Source organism: Echeneis naucrates, chromosome 16 (assembly GCF_900963305.1).
Source record: "Echeneis naucrates chromosome 16, fEcheNa1.1, whole genome shotgun sequence".
Classification (NCBI taxonomy): Eukaryota; Metazoa; Chordata; class Actinopteri; order Carangiformes; family Echeneidae; genus Echeneis; species Echeneis naucrates.
In genome coordinates this window covers 156795-178206 of record NC_042526.1, presented here as the reverse complement: position 1 = coordinate 178206, position 21412 = coordinate 156795, and the positions used below count along the sequence as shown (strand labels likewise).

At 46.9% G+C, this 21412-nt stretch overlaps 1 protein-coding gene across 2 annotated transcripts; it reads right to left on the bottom strand.

Moving 5' to 3' along the window:
- Nucleotides 1-148: 148 nt before the first annotated feature.
- LOC115056288 (diacylglycerol kinase zeta-like) lies at nt 149-19982 on the bottom strand. Of its 2 annotated transcripts, none has more exons than XM_029522606.1 (33): nt 19956-19982; nt 18776-19156; nt 12155-12257; nt 11019-11114; nt 10842-10919; nt 10713-10769; nt 10563-10631; nt 10412-10483; nt 9785-9901; nt 9642-9719; nt 9412-9513; nt 9170-9252; nt 8787-8847; nt 8481-8594; nt 7148-7285; nt 7001-7079; nt 6837-6892; nt 6602-6664; nt 6424-6497; nt 6212-6323; nt 5921-6120; nt 5742-5842; nt 5525-5616; nt 3872-3941; nt 3751-3791; nt 3497-3666; nt 3338-3427; nt 2682-2719; nt 2555-2598; nt 1946-2066; nt 1832-1868; nt 1614-1713; nt 149-734 (listed from the first exon to the last, which is right to left on the bottom strand). In XM_029522606.1, exons 2-33 carry the CDS (start codon nt 18946-18948, stop codon nt 618-620), a joined length of 2946 nt encoding a protein of 981 aa, XP_029378466.1. In that variant the 5' UTR covers nt 18949-19156; nt 19956-19982; the 3' UTR covers nt 149-617. The 2 variants fall into 2 exon arrangements, with proteins under 2 accessions (XP_029378466.1, XP_029378467.1); XM_029522607.1 differs by having other exon boundaries at nt 3872-3915; nt 5511-5616; nt 9642-9716.
- Between the last annotated feature and the right edge of the window lie 1430 nt (nt 19983-21412).

Genomic DNA, 21412 nt, shown 5'->3' with positions numbered 1-21412 from the left:
ACCAGAACAGGAGGCCTCACCTTCAGGTCTCAGAATGTTCTTCATTGGAACCTGGACCCTTCATCTGTAGTCCAAGCTGGATTAGGTGACCCTGAAGTAACCCTTAGTCCCACTCGTGGGAATAATTCCAGCTCTCAGATCAGTTACTGATGATCTTTATTAATCCCTCTAATTGAACCACAGTTAATGCTTAAATATCATCATTAATTACTTTTTAAAATGCACTTGATCGTGTTTCCACACCAACTCAGCTACACACAGCAGATACACAAAGAAGCAGCGTCTGCTCTGTTTCTTTACTCATAAATATCTGAACTGATCTGAAGCTAAGTAAATTTCCAACACTCTTTGAACGCATCGTCAACACAACAGGTCAAAGCTTGAGGACGCATAACTGCTGCTCACATCTCTACACACACACACACACCCTAACACACTAACGTTTAGCTTGTAGACGCAGTCACAATGTAACGTCTCTCTGAATTCACGTAGTTTCCACCCTGATACGGGTCCTGGTCCTGATCCAGAGCCTGAGGTTCTCCTCTGATGCAGCTCAGAGACGTTGAACTGGGAGTATAAATGACAGAGCTCAGGTCAAAGGTCGAAGATCAGACAGGTTAGACTGTTGTCTCATGGTTGTCTCTCTGGATCATCTGGTGATGTTGCCGGCCCTCCAGATACTCAGCCAGGTCCTGGTCTCTGACCCTTTCAGCTTTCTGTTTGGGTGTCTCACCCTGAAACACAAACATTTCATCTGATGTGATTTAGACTGATCCTGATCCTGGTCAGAGAGACCTCATACATCAAAGATCAGGTCAGGCCCCTACGCTTCAGAAAGTGTTGTGGTTTCTGCATCCCCTGATGAGGCTCAATCCTGGTTCCGCTATTATACGGTGTACAGGCTGATGTCTGTGTTAAAACTAACCATCAGAACTTCTGAAACTTCACAATGTCACAACAAAATAACTAAATAGTCACAGCCTTCAGCCACACCCCAAACCCTGCCCACCAAGCTCTGCCATTCAACCGTGCAGAAAACTCAACAGAACTGAAGAGAAAACTGAACAGACATTCTTAAAATCAAAGAGTGGAGATAAAAATGGATCTTTTAAATAAAACAGGACCCGCAGACACTCAGTATCGCAGCTCCTCAGTCTCCAACAATTCAGACACCCTAACTTACATGAACTCTTTTCATCACTACAGAGGAGAAGAAAAATTCAGATTATCGGGCTGCTTCCGGCTTCACTATGACAACGGCCAGCCACGGCCTTTGTGTGTTTTAGTGAGAGGCCAGGATCCCGTGGCGCTCCATTTCTATGACACACAACATTAATCACTTTATAGAAGTGGCTCAGATTCTGATGTGTTTAGAGAAGTGGAGCTCAGACTGGTGATCGTCACTTCTCCTGGGAACCACTCTGGAAACAGACCCCACTGGGCGCCCCATCCCATGTCCACCCATCAGAAACACTGATGGAAACACGTAAAGATATTACTAGAGCTGCTGTTTCCAACCAACATTTAATACATCATACTATTGCATGACCATGTGCCCGGCACAGGAAGTGGTGCTGGGCTGTGGGTGGAATCCCAGGTGACTGCCGGGTTACCTGCATGTCGGTCTTCATGAGTGAGGCCCCGCCCTCCACCAGGTAGTGACAGATGCTTTTTTGACGGGAACTGGCAGCTTTGTGAAGCGCCGTCTGTCCTCTGACACACAAACACACCACAAACGTTAGGTCAGTCCAGGTGATACCACATCAGAGATTTGACATCATATTTCCTATGTATGTGAGAGGACATGAGACATGTGAGTCTCTGAACTCACGTCTCTGTCTCAGTGACGTCCAGGTGAGACGTGGGGACTAAAAGACAGAAACACAATGGAGTTGGAATCATGTGATCAACCAGTGTGAACACAGGCAACCATCTGGTTCCTCACCGTGGTCGATGAGGTACTTGACCATGTCCTTGGTCCCGGCCTGCACAGCGTGATGCAGCAGTGTCCAGCCAGCAGCATCCTGCAGCTGCAGTTCTGCCCCCCGCTGATGGAGCTCAACAAGCTGCAACATAAAATAATGTGTGTTTGATGGGCAGAGAAGATTCTTAAATCCACACAGTAAAATGTTTTAGATTCAAACCATTAAAACACAATAAACAATATGGACTTTTAGTATTAAATATGGATGCTTAAAAAAATAGACCTTTAATCTAACCCTCTATATTCTAGAGTCCTGACTAGTTGTAATTAACAGAATCATCCCATGTGGACTCCAAACCTGCTGCTTCAACAGTAACTACTGCTATCAATCATTTGCATTATCACTCTATCTCTTTCCAACTGGTGGAGGCAGATGGCTCTGCCCCCCCAGTCTGGTTCAGTCTGAAGTTTCTGCCTCTTAGGGGAATTTTGTCCCTCCTCTGTCTCCAGGTGTTTCTTCATCGTGGATTTGTTCCATACAGAGTTTGGTCCTGACCTATTCTGTATAAGTCTTGATGTAACTCTGTTACGATTTGGAGATTTGAAATAAATGAGATCATATTTGCTTACCCTGTCCAGGTTGCCATTCTCGATGCAGCTGATCAGTTCAGCTTCTATAAAACACAAAGACAGATTTCAATCTGAGGAGAAAATATCTGGATGATGTGATTATCTAAATTCTCAACTGGACCTTTACCTTGTCCAGGGTCCTGTGAGGTATCACTGGAGGGACTGCTGGAGAGAGAAGACACAAACCGTTACACAGACATGAAGAACCACAACATAGATCAAACAGAGAGAACCTCCACACATGGAGCCCGGTGGCCAGAGCTGTTGGAGTGATAGACGTGGAGGATCTTTGTCCTCCTCCTTCAGATCAGACGATTGGGACATGGTTTAGGTTTTACTGTATGAAGACAGAGACCAGGAGGACAGTAGGTTGGATGTGAAGACCAGGTGAGGTCATCAGATCCAGACGGGCCAGTGTCTCCTCATCTCTTTGATGAACCTAGATTCAAAGCTGCTGCTCTGAAACTTCAGGGACATCTTCCATCCGTTTAAGCTCCATGTTTGGTCTGCACCCTCAGTGTAAAACAGTATATTTCTGCTGGCATCATCAAATCATCTTCAACATCAGCTCTGACATCAGCCAGTAACTGAACAGGACTTTGTCTCAGACCAGATTTATGAAATCCACTTTGTGTTTTATTAGGCAGAATGAAGAGAGGCTAGACAAGTGGGGACGGAAAGGAGGAAACTGATGACATATAATCTCCAGAATGAGCTTCAGGATCGGGTTAAAGTTTAGATTCAGGTTCAGGTCTAGAGTCTGCAGTGTGATTGTGTTGCTACCTGCAGAGTGTAGTTTTTGAGGAGCTCTGGGAAACAGGTCCAGGAACCAAGCCATCACTGGAGATCCTTGTCCTTGGGAAGTCCGTCGCCCTGAACACACACACTTTGAAGTCACAATCTTGTTGTGATTTCTTGGTTTTGTGTTGTGGAGGTTCTTACCTGGGAGTTGGGGAGGCGAAGGAGAACTGTCTCTGTTGGTCTTGGTGCTCCTCTGAGTCCACCAAGTCTGGCATCCCTGGAGACGTCCCCACCGTCTCCTTTAAGACTAGCTCTGGGTCCAGGATGTATAGCTCCTCCTCAGAGATCTCTGTCACATAGTTCAGGTGCTCCTGAAAAATTAGGACAGGGAAAAACTGCAGAGGCTCATCGGTCTCATTTGTCAGGCTGAGTCAAATCTGTCACATCTGGTTTACCTGAGCACGGTCAATCCTGTAGAAGCGGTCTGCAGTTGTACCTGAAAAACAAAGACTAGATGTCAGGTTGATGTGGACTACTGGGGGTCAGATGTGGAATCTTGGGGGTAGGTGGACTTACAGTCGAGGAAGCACCACTTCATGGACAGTTTCTGGGAGCTGAGACTTTCTTTCTTTGTCAAGTCGCACTCCTGAAAGAGCAGAAACAAGTGTAACCAGCATGAAAAATTTGGTTACTAACCTTGTATTTGTCATTTAGACGGTTCCAGTAAACCTCCAGGGGAGGGCAGTATTCCCCTGTTAGAGGTTTTTATTCCTGTGGACCTAGGTCAGGTATCACATGAATTCTGCACCTGAGAGCAGACGCCATTTTCTCTCAGACACAAGGCAGACAGCAGCAGAGCAGAGCAGAGCAGACCGAGAGAGTTGGGAGAAAAAACAAAGCAAACACGAAGCAAAGAGTAGCAGATAGCTGCAGATAAAGGCAGACCCGCGAGCCAGAGAGGAAAAAAACCCTTTGTGAGTAGATGCATGAGACTCCGGTGAGTTAGCATACAGTTCACCCGCAGTTCGATAGCTTCTCAGAGGGAAAAATCCATTTATTGTGCCTTTAACTTGGTCTATATTGCTTAAAATATACCATATATTGTTTTTCTGTGACTTCTGTGCACTTTCTACTACAGTTTATTATTTGAAAAAGATAGCCAGTGCTAATGGTAGCTCGTAATGCTAATTTCCCCATCGTTTATACTCAGTTCAAACTTATCGCTATGCAAATCACTAAGATAAAGCTAAGTTATGTGCGGGTTGCAATGAGAAGATGCAGGGTAATGGTACCATTAAAGGTGTCGTATATTTCATTTTTGACTGGGTTAGGGTTTAAAATAGATAAAAACTGATGATATAACATAAATAGTGGTTAAAAAGGATGCATAAATGGTGTCTGTCAAAAATGCTACTGTTATAATTCATGAATATTTGATTACATTTATGGTTAAAACTAACTTAATTTATATTAATTCTCTTATTGTGTGTAAATGCATTTCCTTGTTTTTTGATGATATATTTCCTGTTTTGAGCTGAGAAGATGAGATCTCATAAGAAACTCAAACAGAATCGTTCCTTACAACAATGCACTTTCTGTGTAGGTTGTTTTTTTTATTTGCTCATCTGAACTACTGTCTGAGAAAGAGACAATTAATATGGCGAGCCCAGCCCAGCGATTCTGAGAGAAAGAGATAGAGTCGCAGTGTGGCCAGCTGCAGAACCTACCTCGACGACTCCAGATCATCTGTATCTCACACTCTGAGAACAGATAAGACACACACGCCTCACCTACCTGGGCAGTAGTGGTTATAGAAATTGAAGACAGAGAAATTTAATGGACATTGATACACAGAACACACACACACAAACATTGGATCCTTCTTTTTGAACTGAACTTACCAGAAAACTGAGTTCCTTTTGCTTATTTTATTTTACGGTGCCTTATTTTGGTAAACCAGTGAACAGCCAAGCTGTGGATGTTGATTATTTGTTCTATATTGACATTAAAATATGACCTGTTCAAATACCAACACCCACTCCTTTTCCTACCGGACCTAGATCGACGTGAGTACCCCTTAAATCTCAAAGTTGGGACTTAGAAGTTAGGTGCTACACAAGGACTAGAAGTGGACCTGGACTCTGGGCCAAAAACTGGATTTGAAAGTGTTTGTCTGTGTATCTGACATGACATGCTTCCTTTACACCAGAACCACCTGGTCTGCTGTACCTGGTCCAGGTTTTCCTGCAGTTGCTCGACGAACAGACGGCACATTTCCAGGTCGCTGTCTCCGGGGACGGTAATGACTCCAAGTGGCGTTGCTGCAGTGTGGGGGGCAGAGAGAGAGAGTCATACACAGAGACAGATTTAAAATCAATGGGAAAACCTTAGGAGGCGGAGTCTGTCTGTGTTTTCCTGACTGGCTGACTGTCTGATCTGGACTCACAGGCCTCCTTCAGCTGGTCTTTGTCGTAGTTCAGGGCCTCGTAGGCGGCCATGCTGATCCTGTTCACTCTGATCTGGATCTTCTCAGAGACCAGCTGCTGACTGCACACAAATACAGACTCACAAAGGTCAAACTCTCCCAAACACACACTGACATACACGGGGTGCAGCAGGACTCACTCATTGAGGGGGGGCATAGAGATCCTCCTCTTGGTCTTCTGGACCATGTTGGCCTGGTTCCTGAGCCGGATGTGGATCACGGAAGGGGCCAGTCTGCAGGGCTCCCCATCCACCTGCATGGGGATGGACTTAAAGGTGGAGAGTGTCACCTTCCTACACTGGAGCAGCCGCTCACCATGACCACCGACCTGCAGCGTCGCCTGCACACAAACAGGAAGTGCCAGAGCCATGTGACCACAGGGCGCTTCTCTGCAGTCACATGACATAATCTGATGTGTCACACAGTCTCACCAGAGACGTCATGGTGAATCCAATGACCTCGATGAAGCCGTCGTCATGACGTTGAGGTTCAAAGTCATGATGCTCACTGGGGTGACCCCACGGCATTGTACCTGCACAGTATCTGCACACACACACGCACACACACCAGAGGTAATACAGCTTTGTTAACTGTTTGGCGAGCTGACCAATCACAGCCTGTGTCCACATCCTGTCTACTGTACCGGGGGATGTTGAGGAAGAGCAGACACTGGAGCTTCAGATCCTGGACTTTGGCTGTTAGGTCAATCCCATCACACTGAGGACGACACACACACACACACACACACACACACACACACACGGGGGGGAGGTTGGTCTCAGTGTTTGATTTTGCCTCCTTCTAGAAGATCCTTTACTCACCACCACTTTAATGTGCTTTGCCAGATCTTTGGAACTCCCACTGAGGAAGTCTGAGAAGGCCGTCTGAAAAACACACAAACACAAACAGATACACACATGATGATATCAGAGCAGCTGGATCAGGCTTTACCACTTGTGTGTGTGTACAAATTTGTGTATGTTTGAGGACAGTCTGAATTTCTGACTCTGATTTTTGGACTCCTAGACTCTGACTCCTGGACCCTGTAGCTCTTACCCCAGCGTAGAACATCTTGTTCCTGAAGCGACTGTTGAACTTCTCTGGATTCGCCTCTGAAAGACAATGGCAGTCTGATCAGCTGATGATGAGCTGCCCCATGCGCACCCCACATATCCCTCCTGTGCTTAGATCTCTAGAGAGAGGAAGAAAAGTGGTCCTACCTCTAGACTCATGGAAGCCCAGTGTTACGTGAGCGTCGAAGCCCAGACTGAAGTAGTTGTTGAAGACGTCAATCGGAAGCTGAGAAATAAAAGGGACACACTGAATGACCTCTGACCTCAGTGATACTCAGTCCAGGTTAAACTCACTTTGTCAGTCTGATGCTCGTCCTTGTCCTCCACCGCCTCGGGGTTTGCCTCCACCTTCAGGTCCCAGCGGTCCAGCTGGACTGTGTTCCCGTCCTCAACATGAGACAGGATCTTACTGATGGGTTCATCAGTGTAGCCCTGAGACAGAGGACAGACCCATCACACCTGTCCTCACCCGTCTGTGTGCCGAGCTCAACTGACATCTAGGAAAGACCTAAACTCACTGTCAGGTGAATTGACAGTTTTTCTGTGTTAAACCCTGAACCAGATTCTCCAAACCAGATTTACTGGCTCGATGAGTGTTTTGGTGAATCCATAAACAATTTCCACCAAGTTAAATTCAGTTTTCAGATCTCATTTACTCTTTTTACAAAACTCTAACACCTTTTCAGTCACTTCGTGATGCACCTGTGATCGGTTAGCGTAACCACGGCGACAGAGGTTAAACACAATTACAGCTCAGATTTCATAACTAACACACAGGGACTCAAAATTGTTCACAGCTGTTGGTAACGATGTGATGAAACCAATAAAAGCCAGTTCAGAGTGAAGAGAGGGCACAATTGAGCTGAAGGTTGATACCGACCATGGAAGGATACGGTCTGGGAGGCATACCAAGAGCAAGACCAGGAACCAAACCAGAAACTTGGTATGAATTCAGATGCCTATGATGGGCCTCTGGGTCCCGTCTGCCTGCTATTGTCCTCCTAGAACCCACAGAGGAGTTCTTGGAAGGTCTATGGCCAAAACCCTGTCATCCTCCAGGCCGCGGAGGTGACCTGTTTAGAAGCTTGTTAGGGGTTGATTAAACATAGGCCCCCGCTTCATGTTTCAACTTCATGGTTTTGAGTGGAGAGTTTGTTTTGGATGTTTGTGAAGATGTGTGTGATATTGTGTTTGTGTTAAGTGTTTTCAAGAAGTGTTTTTGCAATCAAAAACAGTAATCACTTGTGATTTTGCAGTTGCTTTTACTGAAATATGCTTTTTATTTCCATTGACTTTGGCCTTTTGCACTCCTGGATATTTTACTGACCGACACTCATTTTACTGTACAGCTTGCAGTACTTAATGTATCCAATATCTAAACTGTTACTGAGTGAGGGACATCTTTTGGGAAAACACAAAATGCATTGACTGTATTTGAAACAAATGTTATTTGTACAGCTTTGGGTTTTAAACATTGTGTTTTCCATGTTTATTCTGTGAGTACTGACAGCTCATTTGGTTTTTCATTTTGATGGACTTGAGGTTTGATTTGACGTCAGTGTTTGGTTTTGAGCTTCAATGGATCAGTTTCAGGCTTTCAAGCTCTATGTAAACCAGGAATACTCACCCCCCCCCAGTTGAGAGTCCTTGCCAAGTCATTCCCAGTTCCCAAAGGGAGGATGGCAACAGGAGGCTGAGGATGAAGATTCAACAGGTCCAGAACTGACAAGATCCACCCCACCTGAACACACACACACACACACACACACACACACACACACACACACACACACACACACACACAAAGCATGCTCAGTCCTCACAGATCATTGCTGCCTGTACTCAACCCCCCAGTGGGAGTGGGGGCACAACTTCAAACCTTTTTGGATCTTTAAGATTTAAATAAAACTCAGATGTGTGACGTCCGACTCACTGTCCCGTCTCCTCCACAGGCTAGGATCCTCAGGTTGGGCACTTTGGCGTACAGCTCCAGCCTGCAGGGGACAGATCAGGGACAGACTAAAACTGACTGGTTAGACTGGGAGAGGTGAAGGACTGTAATGAGGACATGCCAGGTCTAGTCACTGCCTCCATGTTTTCTTCACTTAGCCCCTCCCCCCTTAACAGGTCAGCCTGCGACAGACTCCTTCCCCAATATTTAATGATTTAATGAGAAGACATTTTATTAATTAAAAACACAGACACACCTACTCCCTTCTTCACAATGGTGCATCGGAACCATTTCTGGGTCAATCATGGAGTGATTAATTGAGGGAAATAGAATGTACCCTTGGGGGTCAGTGTGCCTGGTCTTACCCCTCTCTGGGCCCCCCCTTTGTGAGGTCGAACACCTGCCGAGGGTTCAGATACCACATGAAGGACTGGATGATTTTGGCTCCCTGAGTGGAAGCAGAAACAAGAACTGCCTCATTGATGCCATTAGTTTTAGATGGTATCAGTCTAAAAATTTGCCAGATGGGTCATGGCAAACTTGATAGCATTCTATCTTCAACAGAAAATATCATATAAGCTCCTTTAAGGCTCCAGCTGGGAACTACCTGGTTCCCGCCACTCTTTGGGTTGACAAACACCAATAGAGGCTTCATGAGCTGAGAGGGGAGGGGCTTCACCAGGAAGGGCTTCCAGCGGCCATCTTGGATCTGAGCGAAACAAAATAGAGCTGCAGTATTCCTGATAAAGACACTTTAAGAAACAGAACTCCTTGAGACCAAAGGTCTCCGCAGTCCTGATTCAGTTCTGAGGGAGACAGCTTGACGTCTGTCCTCACCTCTGATCCCTTCTTGCTTGACTTATTGCATTTCAGAGATGTCCTCTTCTTCTTCTTACTGGACTTCAGAGATGACTGCTGGAGGAGATAAAACTGATGTCAGTATCCTCTGTGAGAGCACCTGAGCTCAGTGTGTGTGTTACCTGTGGTCGGCGGACCCTGATGATCCAGGTGGGAGGGATGATGACAGCAGCATGAGCCCCCAGAGAGCAGCACTCCTCTATCTGCTGCAGCATGAAGCATGTCACCTTGTTGTGATACTGCAACACAGACAGGAAGTCACATGACTTCATTCATGACCTGCTCTGTCCTCTCTCCTGCTTGGGTGGGCCAGTCTGTCAGTCATCACAGTAGCCTTGCCCCCTAACCCCTCCCCTCCTTCCTCCTCTGTTTCCCTCTAAATGGAGCATCATTAAAAAAATTAGCATCATGTTGTAATTCAGACTGAGACCATAAACTCATCAGGAAAACGTTTTCTGAGGAGGAGGAGGGACATTTTCCCATAGACTTCTTGGGTGAGCACACAGTTCTGACCTAACTAGTCACTTTTCCTGCAGCATTATTGTTGTCTCTGTCTTTTGTCGCCTGTCCTCTGTGTCCTATCTGATGTCTTTATTTTTCTCTTGTTCTCTTGCCTTGTGTTGCTGTGAAGTATTATTATTTTATCAATACAGTCTGACGATATTAAGACCGGAGGAACTGTCTCCCGATGGCTTAAAAGTCTTCAGACCAGAGTCCAGGTCAGTGGCTCAGGCTGGTAGTCATCTTACCGCCTGTTTGCACCACGAGCAGCTGATGGCAACAATCTCTTTGCTGTGAAAGGAGAACTTCTGCTGGAACCCCTGTTGGATACACAACCAGGGGTCAGCCTTTGTCTACCTCATTTCCAACGTCATGTCCAGGCAGCAGGTGGACACTCACCTTCCCGCACTGCCGACACTTCCCCACCTGACGCCGTCTGTGGACCCAGTGATGCCGCACAATGTTGGACTGAAACAAAAAAAAAGTCAGAGCTGTGTGTGTGTTTTGAAATCAAGTGAATATTTGAGGTGAGGTTGAGGGCACACTGACCTCTCGGACAGCTCGAGGTCCTGGATCTCTGAATGATGGTTTGCACCTGAAATTAATCTGATGACACAGAGAGAAGACTGTGAGGACTGAACCGTTCACCCAGCTGAAGTAAAGTGTGTCGTACTTCACCTTTTCAAGCTGTTGCAGACACGTGAGGTGAACTGAGATCTTACAGCCGGCACATTTCCTTCTCGCCACAGACTTTTGCTGCATAAAAAATGAAGAGAGTAAAACAGGAGGGGCTTCCTGAGGTGAAGGGAGTCCTTCATCTCTATGTATCCAGGACAGGCAGGAGACGTGACTCACCTGGGACTTGGCAATACAGTACTGCTCTCCAACATAGCAGAAGTCTCCAGACCCGCTGGTCTCAAACCAGATATGCTCCCCAAACTGGGCGTTGTCCTGAGATGGGAACAGGTCACATCAATAGTTTGCTTTTCCTCCACAATGAGATCTCATCCTGAACCGGATCATCTGGGCTTCCCTTGCTGGTGTTAGACTGCTAAAATATTTAAACTGGAGTCGGATTCTGAATTCTTGATTCATTCATGAATTAAGGGTCAATGTTTTATATTGAAGGGCCATGCTTTAACTTATCCTGTCTTTTATTCTGAAGAGTTGATATTAATGAAATCAATAAGATATATTTGTGTTTTAATTGTAACTGAGTAGAACAATAGATCTTGATAATTTATAGTGTCCAAATTATGTGTGGAGTTTCTCCCCTTGTCTGTGTGGGTTTCCTTCCACCGTCCATCATATGTGATGGACTGGTGACCTGTCCCCACCCATCACCCAGAGTGAGCTGGGATCGGATTAGTGGATGGATGGATTTTATTTATTTATTGATTTAGTTAAATATTTGTGCATTTCTTCTCAATTTGTTGGTTTTGTATTTGCTATTTTGTTTCTTTAATTTAAGTTTCATTGCAGAAGCCACCTTCTTGGCCGTTGCCCTTTCTGTACCTCCTGGTTTACCTTTGCTCCTCCCATCAGCCCCTCACAGTGCTGCTGAGGTTAAGTTGTACTGAGAATTTTCTGCTGGGCTTTAACTTGTTTTCCTCAGCCTTTCCTTTTGGTGTATATTGTCATGGAAACACACCAGTTTTACTACACAGCTGTTTTAGGTTGTTTCTTGTGTTCGTATCAGTTTTGTAGATGCTTTTCTCTTCGTGGCTTTTTGTACTTAGGCAGCTCATTATTATCAGTCGACAGTCATCATTTCATCTGACCACAGCTGTTACAGATGAACCAAAACTATCCCAGTCTAGTTTTAGATCTCAGAAACAGGTCAGCCAGCCAATTAGGACAGACAGTCAGGTGGTGCTTGTTTTGTTGTAATGTCACATAGAGAAGGTCTGAAGTCCTGATGACTTGTTTTACCTTCAGACCGTCTGGATCTTAAAACTGCCTGGCTCAATAACTGTAGTAAAGTGACTCACGGTCCAGTCCACAGCGTTGTTGGGCTCCTGGTCACTCTGACCAGATGTGGAGATGCTGGGCGGAGCTGCGATGACCTGCAGGCTGGACTGAGCGATGGCCTTTCTGAAATCAATAGAGGACAAACACTGTTTATGTCGTGTTAATGATTTCTTGTGTGGCCACGACTGTAAATGATAAACAAACCAGATTGGTCCAGGCTAACATGACGTTTACAAACACACACACACACATTGACCTTAGCAGCAGCTCTACTTGGTCAGTGTTCATGAGATGTTTGTTTGTGTCACTTCATGAATGACTGATGTTCACTTTCAGGTCACATGATCTGGCGGTCTACAGTATGTAAAAAAAAAAAAAATTAACGGGTAACAAGGTGGGAACAGATTCACCGTAATGACCCGACGTTGGCTGTGAAGCACGACCTCTTAGCTCTCAGTAACTGCTGAAATTTCTCCAATGCAGCAAATATTTGTGAATTTATGGTAATTCGAAGTGATGTACAAATGTGTCGCCGGATTAATAGGGTTAGTAAAGCAGATTAAGGTCACCAAAACTAACTAGCACACAGTTTTTGTCACCACATTGATTTCAGCCGGACTACATACAGCAGGAAGGCACTCCAACTCTCCAGACGGGAATTGTATCTGTGGGCCCTCAGGGGACTGACAGCTCTGGGGCCCCTGTAGAAGGGTGGGTGGTTTAGGTAGTAGACTGAGCTCCTGTGGCTGTATAGGGGGGGACCTCTCCCAGGCCAGGGGCTCCCAGGTTTGGAGATGGTGGAGATCTTCCTCTTCCTCCTCTGGCTGGAGGCACAATGGTGGCTGGACAGAACAGAGTCCCCCCAGACCTGAGAGGAATTCCTGCGGAGGCAGCGAGGGGCCCAGATCAAAGGTCGTGATGGGGATGGCAGCTGGGGAATCTTCCTCATCATTTCCAGGGGGGAGGAGGGGCGTTGATCAGTAGTCCAGGTGGCATTGTCCTCTGCTGGCTGCTCCGCCTCTGACAAGTTACTGGTTTCTGATTGGCTGTCATTACTGTTGTCGCTGTCATCATCTACATCTGAGTGGAGGCTGCTGGAGTGTGAAAACATCCCCCCGTTGTTGGCCACACCCCTCACCTCCACCTGCTGCTCCCCGGCAGGTAGCCTTGCCCCCAGCCCCTCTTCCTCCTCCTCCTCGGCCATCTGGATTAGACTGGCAAGCAGCATGGACGGCCCCAGGAGGTGGGTGTCTATGGTCCGCAGCTTCCCCACATTTTTTCTGCACACAGCGAACCTGGGGTTGAGGGTCAGGGTAGTGGTGCTGGAACGCCTGCGAGAATGTCTCGCTGACCTAGGGTGTCTGGAGGTCTTTGCCAAATGTCCCCCACCTGCGCACGGCAATCCTTCCTGCAGCTGAACACTGGATCGCCGCCGCTGGGTCAGGGTGGAGGAAGGAAGGCCGATGCTGGACCTGCGGCGGGCCTTGCTGGTTGGAACAGCCACGCTGGGCCTCCGCTGGCAGCAGGAAGTGGCGTCAGCATCCACCTGCAGAGCAGCTTCCTTCCTCTTAAAGTGACGGAAAAATTTGTCCATGTTAAAGGAGAAAGGGGACGGACCCTGAAGTCCTTCTCCGTTGCTGTTGGATGTGAAAAACAGTTAGCTGGAGGAGCTGAGCTCTGGATCAGACATTGGACTACCACCATGTACGTCCAGCTATGAACATCATAGCCTCCACAACACAGACACACAACACAACACAACAAACACAATCTGTGGTCTGAAGTCTGGCATCTTTCATCAATGTGTCCACTAATTGCTACTAGCGGGACTGACCTGATGTTCCAGGTCCACCTGATCGCAGTTCTGAAACAACATCAGAAAAAGGAAGGACCAGTAGGCCAGGTCCACAAAGACCTGAGGCTTGTAACACGAAGCTGGATTTCATCTTATTGAGCTATCATCGGGGTTAATTTTGGGTCTTCACTCTCACGAAGGTGGTTTAAATTCTATTGGGGTATATTGCCATGGCAATTTACATGGAATGCCTAACCTCCCCCGGAGCAGGTTAAATTCAGGATTAAAAGCTCAGCAGGTTTATCGGCCGGCCTTCTGATCAATCAGCTCTGTTGTAAAATGGTCTTTCCGATCCCAGATCAGATCACTGATGTGGGCCGTAGATGTTATATTTTAATATATTATACCAATAAATTCTGCATTTTTCCCAGCATTCCTTGCGGCTTCTGGCGGCTTGAAGTATTGACTTATAGTATTTATGTTTTAATTTATATTATAGTTGTGCAATGTGCAGTTTTAGTGTCTTCTCCGCAGTCTGATTGGTCAGATAGAGCAAACTCCACCTCTTTTAAGTGAACAGGCACAAATCTAGATCTAGAACTCTGAGGTCAGTTAGTGAGTCGATAACCGCTTCATGAGACCGCTGATCAGGATCTGAATGTCTGGGAGTGAAGCCAAATAATTAAGAGATAATTAAGAAAGAGATCCTGGACATGTTAATCAAGCTTCCTGATGCGGATTTCCTATTTATTAAAGTGATGGCGAACCGTCTCTTTGATTGACAGGTAAGTGAGTGTCTGCTCACCAGAATCCCTCATGCACCAAAATATCAGCTCCACCTGTGCTACCATATTTGACCATGTTTGGATAAATTGGGAATTAGGGGCGGAGTTATAACTGCCAAAATAGCAACGATGGAACAGTTCACTGTGGGGCCTGAACAGAGGTGGCGTCCATCATCCCGTACATATAGCTGTGAAAGTTGCCATCAGGTCAGTTTGAACCCAGAGCCATAAAAAGTGAAAAGGTTTTAAAGGTGACTTACTTTTGGAAATCTGTGTTAATGTTTATAAAAAACAGAAATGCTGCTCCCTGGGACTGAAGGATTGTTAATGCTCATTTAACAAACTAAGTATTTCTTCTGGATCTGAGTCTTAAGCACCTGTTTGTCTTAAGTTTAGTCTATCAACTGTCTACCAAACCCAGGACTAGGACCCGACTAAAAATATTCCTACAGCTCTCTGGTCTCAGTGCGTTAAATAGAAGTTTCAGGGTCCTAGTCACAGATTTAACGTCTGATAATTTTAATCTCTGTCCTGAAAAAATTCAGTCAAACTCTCTGACCCGAAGAGTCCACTCAGTTCAGACTCCACAACAAAACAGCTGGTCTACAGACACGGGCCCAGACTCTGATGATCCAACAGACAAAACCTGCACAACCACAACAAGAATACAATAGACACATTCCAGTTGAATACAACCTGTGATGAGGCGTCAGTCCGTCTGCACCAAGGAAGAGGAGCAGCTGACTGAGGGAGGCAGGGCGAGAGAGACTAAGCTGTTGATTTAAATAACTCCCAGAGCTCCCCCTGGTCTGGGTGCTGACCCAGGACCAGTTCACTTCACTTTAACTCGTTCCTCACATCAATGGAGCTGCTGGCCACTCAGCGTCCCGCAATCCTCATTAACACTTCAAGGCTGCGGTGCCATGAAACAGAGCTCAAACAAGCGGGAGCGGCTGCATGTTGATGTGCACGAACACGTCCTCGGGTCTTTGTTCCTCTGGGACCATCACAGTGAATCTGTGTGCTGATAATGGGACTCATTAGTGTTGAGTCACACAAGAATCAGATTCTGTCGTCGCTCTGCTCGTTACTATGGAGCCAGTGTGTCCACAAGTCAACCTGTCACTCAACACAGACGATAAAATTCATCACCTCCTCTGAACCAACATCATCATGAAAATATTGGATCAGATGGATTAAGAGCATCCATCATGAGTCTAAACAATCATCAGCTGAGTCAACCAGCTCTCTAATCAGACAGCAGTGACTGTCAGGTGATGGTCGTGGTGATCACCATCACATCACTGTGACAGCAAGATGGCCGTGAGTTCCTCACCTGTGTCAGTTGTGACTCCTTCACTGTTGCTTCATGAGATTAGAGCTGTAGGAGGCTTAAAGGATCAGCAGCTCCCGATCCGGCTGCTACAACACACAAAGATCACCCCAGGTGACCTGCCCCCAAGGGTCCCTGGGTAATGTAGTGCCCACAAACAGGAATGAGAACTGATGTGTTGATTGATGGAAGGACTCACTGTTGGGGGATAATTGTGAATTGATGATGGCCAGAAAGGCCATCATCAAACTGTCAGCTGTATTGATGATGAATCGATGGTCACAGGCTTGCATCAGCTCACCAGGTTTCTATTTCTGACACAGAAAAACATCTTCTGCTACAAACTAAACAAGCTCAAACCGCTGAAGAAGATTTAGACTCTTTATGAGAACAAGATGTAGCAATTTCTACTTTAGTGTCTTATTCTTTGTGCTTCTGTTAGCAGTTGCTAGCAGCATGAAGAATGACCTTGTTCAGATGTTGATTAAAGGCTGATCATGTAACTGCATCTTAAAAGATGAAACCTTTGGATCTCCATCCATCATCACTGCTTACATCAACACCCTGCTGCTAACATTATCATGCACTGTCTGGTCCTAACGGAATCTGGTTCCTGTAATCTAGCTCCACCTAGTGGCTCCATTAAGTCTTGCTCACACCAGGTTTTCTTGAAGAAGATTTGCTGCAGTAGAGGGCAGCATGGTGTTACAGTGGTTATCTTTGAATGTCCTGGTTGGGTTCCCGGCCTGGGGCCTCCAAAGACATCCTGTTTGGGTTCATTGGTGACTCTAAACTGTCCATAGGTCTGAGTGGTTGTTGGTCTCTGTCCGGAGACCTGTCCAGGGTGACCCCGCCCCTCATCCAGAGTGAGCTGGGATTGGCTCCAGAACCCCCCGGATCAGAGGAGAAGATGCTGCAGCAGCAAGGTTTGGGTTGAAGATCTAGTTGACCTTTGACATCACATGTCCCCTGTCTTCTGTTCCTCCTGGTGTGTTTGTCACTCAGTCCCTCCTCTTCTGCTCCTCCTCCTTCAGTCAGATTCATGTTTTTAGACCTAACTCCTGCTTTGTTCTTCTTTCTCCTGCATTACTTCTTCTCTTCCTGGCTCTCCACCTCTCCACCTCCTTGTCTTCCTTCCACACCTTGTTTTTCTACTCACAGTTCCATCCTTCTTCTGTTCGTGTCCCTCATCTTCCTCCTGAACCTTCATCCTCCTCCTGGACCAGACTATTTTTAGAAACAGGGCCAGCAAGTGACAAAGATAGACCTGGAATTGGGTCCTGACAGCAACTCTCTCTCTCTCTCTCGCACACACACACACACACAGGGTCAGGGTTAGCCTGATGGATCAGGAGTTGGTTCACCTGCTGAGACGTCTCTGAGGCTCTGACCTGGTTCCTGGTATGAACACACACTGGGGCAGATGTTTGGCTGGATCCTGCTCGTTGGTGAAGAACATTATTCTTTTGGCTAAAACTATGAGAGACAAACTCACATGTCCGTACTTTCTGTAGATGGACTCATCTGTGGAAATGTTCCAAAGTCCACACCAAATCAAACCAACTATGAGACACTTGATAAAACCTGACATAATCTGACAACACCTTTGACTGCCTGACAGCACCCAAAACACCTGAAACCAGTGACCTCATGTTGACCTGTGGGCTCAGTCGGGCTCATGATTTTTGTAGTTTTGTGTATTTCTGTGATTGTGTGATATCAGCCTGTGACTTCCCATCAGCAAAGAGCATCAACAGCACCACATTGGATTTCCTTTTTGGTACAAGCAGGATAATAGAATTAAACCATGTGTCCTTAAAGCCCATGACTGTTTGTAGGGTGGGGGGGTCCATCTTCCTCTCCCTCCTCCTTCCTCTTGGTCCTCTGAGGTCTGCAGATTAAATCCTCTCCTCCTGAGTCCAACGTTCCCATCAGGCCTCAAAAATGACCGTGTTTAATTAATTGCTCTGCCGATCCATTAACAGCAGCTATAATTAGAGCTCCATGGGAGAAGGCTGATGAAACCGACCACCTGACTGAACTTTGGTCAGCAGGAGAAGATCCAGGCTCTGACAGTCCTTCAGACCATCCACACAAGTTGATGCCATACAACATCATGCAGTATGGCATAATTTTGTATCACATTACACATTATACGTTGTTGTAACAGTCATGTCAGACTGTAGGCCTGAGGTGTGTCTGGGCTGATTGTGGTTTTTTAAGATGAATCTGAGGAATCAACAGATGAACTTTGAATGGTAACATACTCCAAATTAGCCACCTGAGTGGAGCAGTTGTGTTAATGTTGGTTTGTCTGTAGCTGTTGTGAACAGACGGTGAACACACACACTGATGCTACTCAGATCAGAGAGGAAATCCACTGATGATCAGCGTCCTTGGTGGGTATTGGTTCTGAAGATTCAACTGTGAATGTCGACAATTGATTCATCGTAAAAAAGACAGATTCATATTTTCTGTTTTCATGTCAAACCCATCAGATTCCTTCATTAAACATGAAACATGTTTAACTTTAATCCCATCAGATCGATGTCACAAAGTAATAACTCCTGATATCTGCGCACCAATATGAATAATCAATGATGGCTTTTACAGGCAACACATTATAATCTGATCAAACAGCTGCTTCTGACCTCCTGGAGCACACGCTGGAAACATGTGCTTGACATCACTTCATGTTAGTCTGTGGATCAGAAAAAGAAACACTGACCTCCTGCAGAAGTTCCTCAGGCCGGTGAATGTCTTGCTGCCATGGTGACAGCGGGGCGCTGGGGCCACAGAGGGGAGCTCAGCATTAGAGGAAGATGAGGTGGAGGTGAGGGGCTCCGCAGCCCCATCCTGTAGGGGGGGGCTGCCTTCAAGCTCCCCAGATGGCTGCTCCATGGGATCGTCACTGATGTCCTCTTCACAGCAACTCCGGGGTCACTACAGCATGATGGTAGTCTGAGCGGCGGACGGCCATCCCAACACCCCCCTTCTCTTTGACCTCCGCTCAGATAGGAAGTGAAGCTGTGTGTGTTTGTCAGCTCAACTCAACCAGAAGAGCTGGGGGGGGGGTCGTCTGTAAACAGCCAGCACGCTGCTGCTCCTGCTGAGGAAACAATTCGTCACCAAGGAAGTTTAAAACCCTGAAGCTCAGGGAGAGAAGGAGGAGTCACCCACCTTTACTCCCCTTCACCTCCTCTTTACTTTCCTTTTACTCCTCCTTTATTTGCTCTTTGTTTCCACTTTGACCTCCCTGCCTCCTCCCTGCCTCCCTGTCTCTGTCTCCTCTCTGCCTCTGTCTCTCCTCTTGCCTCCTCCCTGCCTCCCTGTCTCTCTGTCTCCTCTCTGTCTCCTCTCTGCCTCTGTCTCTCCTCTTGCCTCCTACCTGCCTCCCTGTCTCTCTGTCTCCTCTTGCCTCCTACCTGCCTCCTCCCTGCCTCCCTGTCTCTCTGTCTCCTCTCTGTCTCCTTTCTGCCTCTCCTCTTGCCTCCTCCCTGCCTCCCTGTCTCTCTGTCTCCTCTCTGCCTCTGTCTCTCCTCTTGCCTCCTACCTGCCTCCTCCCTGCCTCCCTGTCTCTCTGTCTCCTCTCTGTCTCCTTTCTGCCTCTCCTCTTGCCTCCTCCCTGCCTCCCTGTCTCTCTGTCTCCTCTCTGCCTCTGTCTCTCCTCTTGCCTCCTACCTGCCTCCTCCCTGCCTCCCTGTCTCTCTGTCTCCTCTCTGTCTCCTTTCTGCCTCTCCTCTTGCCTCCTCCCTGCCTCCCTGTCTCTCTGTCTCCTCTCTGCCTCTGTCTCTCCTCTTGCCTCCTACCTGCCTCCTCCCTGCCTCCTCCCTGCCTCCCTGTCTCTCTGTCTCCTCTCTGCCTCCTCTCTTTCCTCCTCCCTGCCTCCTTGCCTCCTCTCTTCCTACCTGTTGTATCGCCTCCTGCTCTCCGTCCTCGGACTTGTGTCGTTCTGCTCACTCTTTACTTTTATCTCAGCTGTGTGGCTCTCCCTCTCTTTTTGTGGCCCCGCCCTGTTTTAGCCCTTCCTGCTCTGATTGGTTTAGAGGTAGAGGTGAAAACTTGCCACCTGCTGGTGTTTTGTAGACCTTGCAGCTGCTGGACTAAAAAAAAGAGGAAATGAACTAATTTTCTCCTCCAGAGCTGCAGTGGCTGAGGACACGAGGATGAAGGCTATATATAAACACACACACATACACCTCTGTTGTATTAAATTCATATTTATATGTGTACAAACTGATTGGCCGTAACATTATGACCATTTGCCTCATATCCTGTCCCTCCCCAGCACTTGGAGGCCTGGGCTCTCAGAAGGTTCTGGGTTTGATTTCCAGTCCGGGGGCATTTATGTTTGGAGTTTGCATGTTCTACCTCCGGGTTATTTTGTCCTCCCAGTCCACAGGCCTGCAGGTTCAGCTTATCTGGTGACTGTGAATTTTGGTTTGGAGCTGTTTCAATGAGCATTCAGGCTGGACCAGGTTTAGGTTGGTGCCACGCGTAACAGACACATGAATGAAGGACCAAAGATTTCCCACCAGGACATTGTCCAAATCATCACAGTCTCTGATCTTCTTCACAAAATGCATCATGGTGCCATGTTCCGTAGACCTTCCTCCATGTCTCCCTGGTCCAGTTGTGATGCTCACGTCTCCACTGTTGGAGGTTTCAGTGGTGGAAAGGGTCAGCATGGACACCCTGACTGTCTGAAGCTTCTCTGCCTCATAAACAAACTGTGATGCTCTGTGTGTTCTGACAACTTTCTTTCAGAACCAACATAAACTTCATGAGCAATTTGAGCTCCTCTATCTCTTCTAGTACATCAGACCACACGGTCCAGCCTTCAGTCCAAACAACCATCAATGAGCCCCGAGTCTTGACCCTGTGGCCCAGTGGTTCCAGGACCAGGAACATCATACAAAGCTGCAGTTTTGGTGAAACTCTGACTCTTCTAACATCACAGCTTGGTTCTTGTCCAAATTTTTGGATCCCTGTCAGCTGATTGGTTCAAACTAAAGGTTGTTAGGTTGATTCAGAGGGTGAAAGGACCTAAATTGTCTGACAGTCCATGATGAGAAGTAAGGAAAAGAGAGAACCCGAGATACCAAGACCCTGTGATCCCAGCACGCTGAGACCTTGAGACCCTGTGTCTGGCCCTGAAGATGGACCAGGTCCGGTCTGACTAAAAGCAGCTGCCTGTGGGATCACATGGAGTGGAGCTGCCTCCCACTCAGCTTTACATAAAGAACTCCAGCCCACAGAGAGAGAGAGAGCACCGCAGTGAAGCAGAGGTCGCATGACTGCTCTGAGACCCACGCTTAGTTCTTCATCACGTGCATGTGGTGTTCCGTCCCTGAGCTCCAGCTCT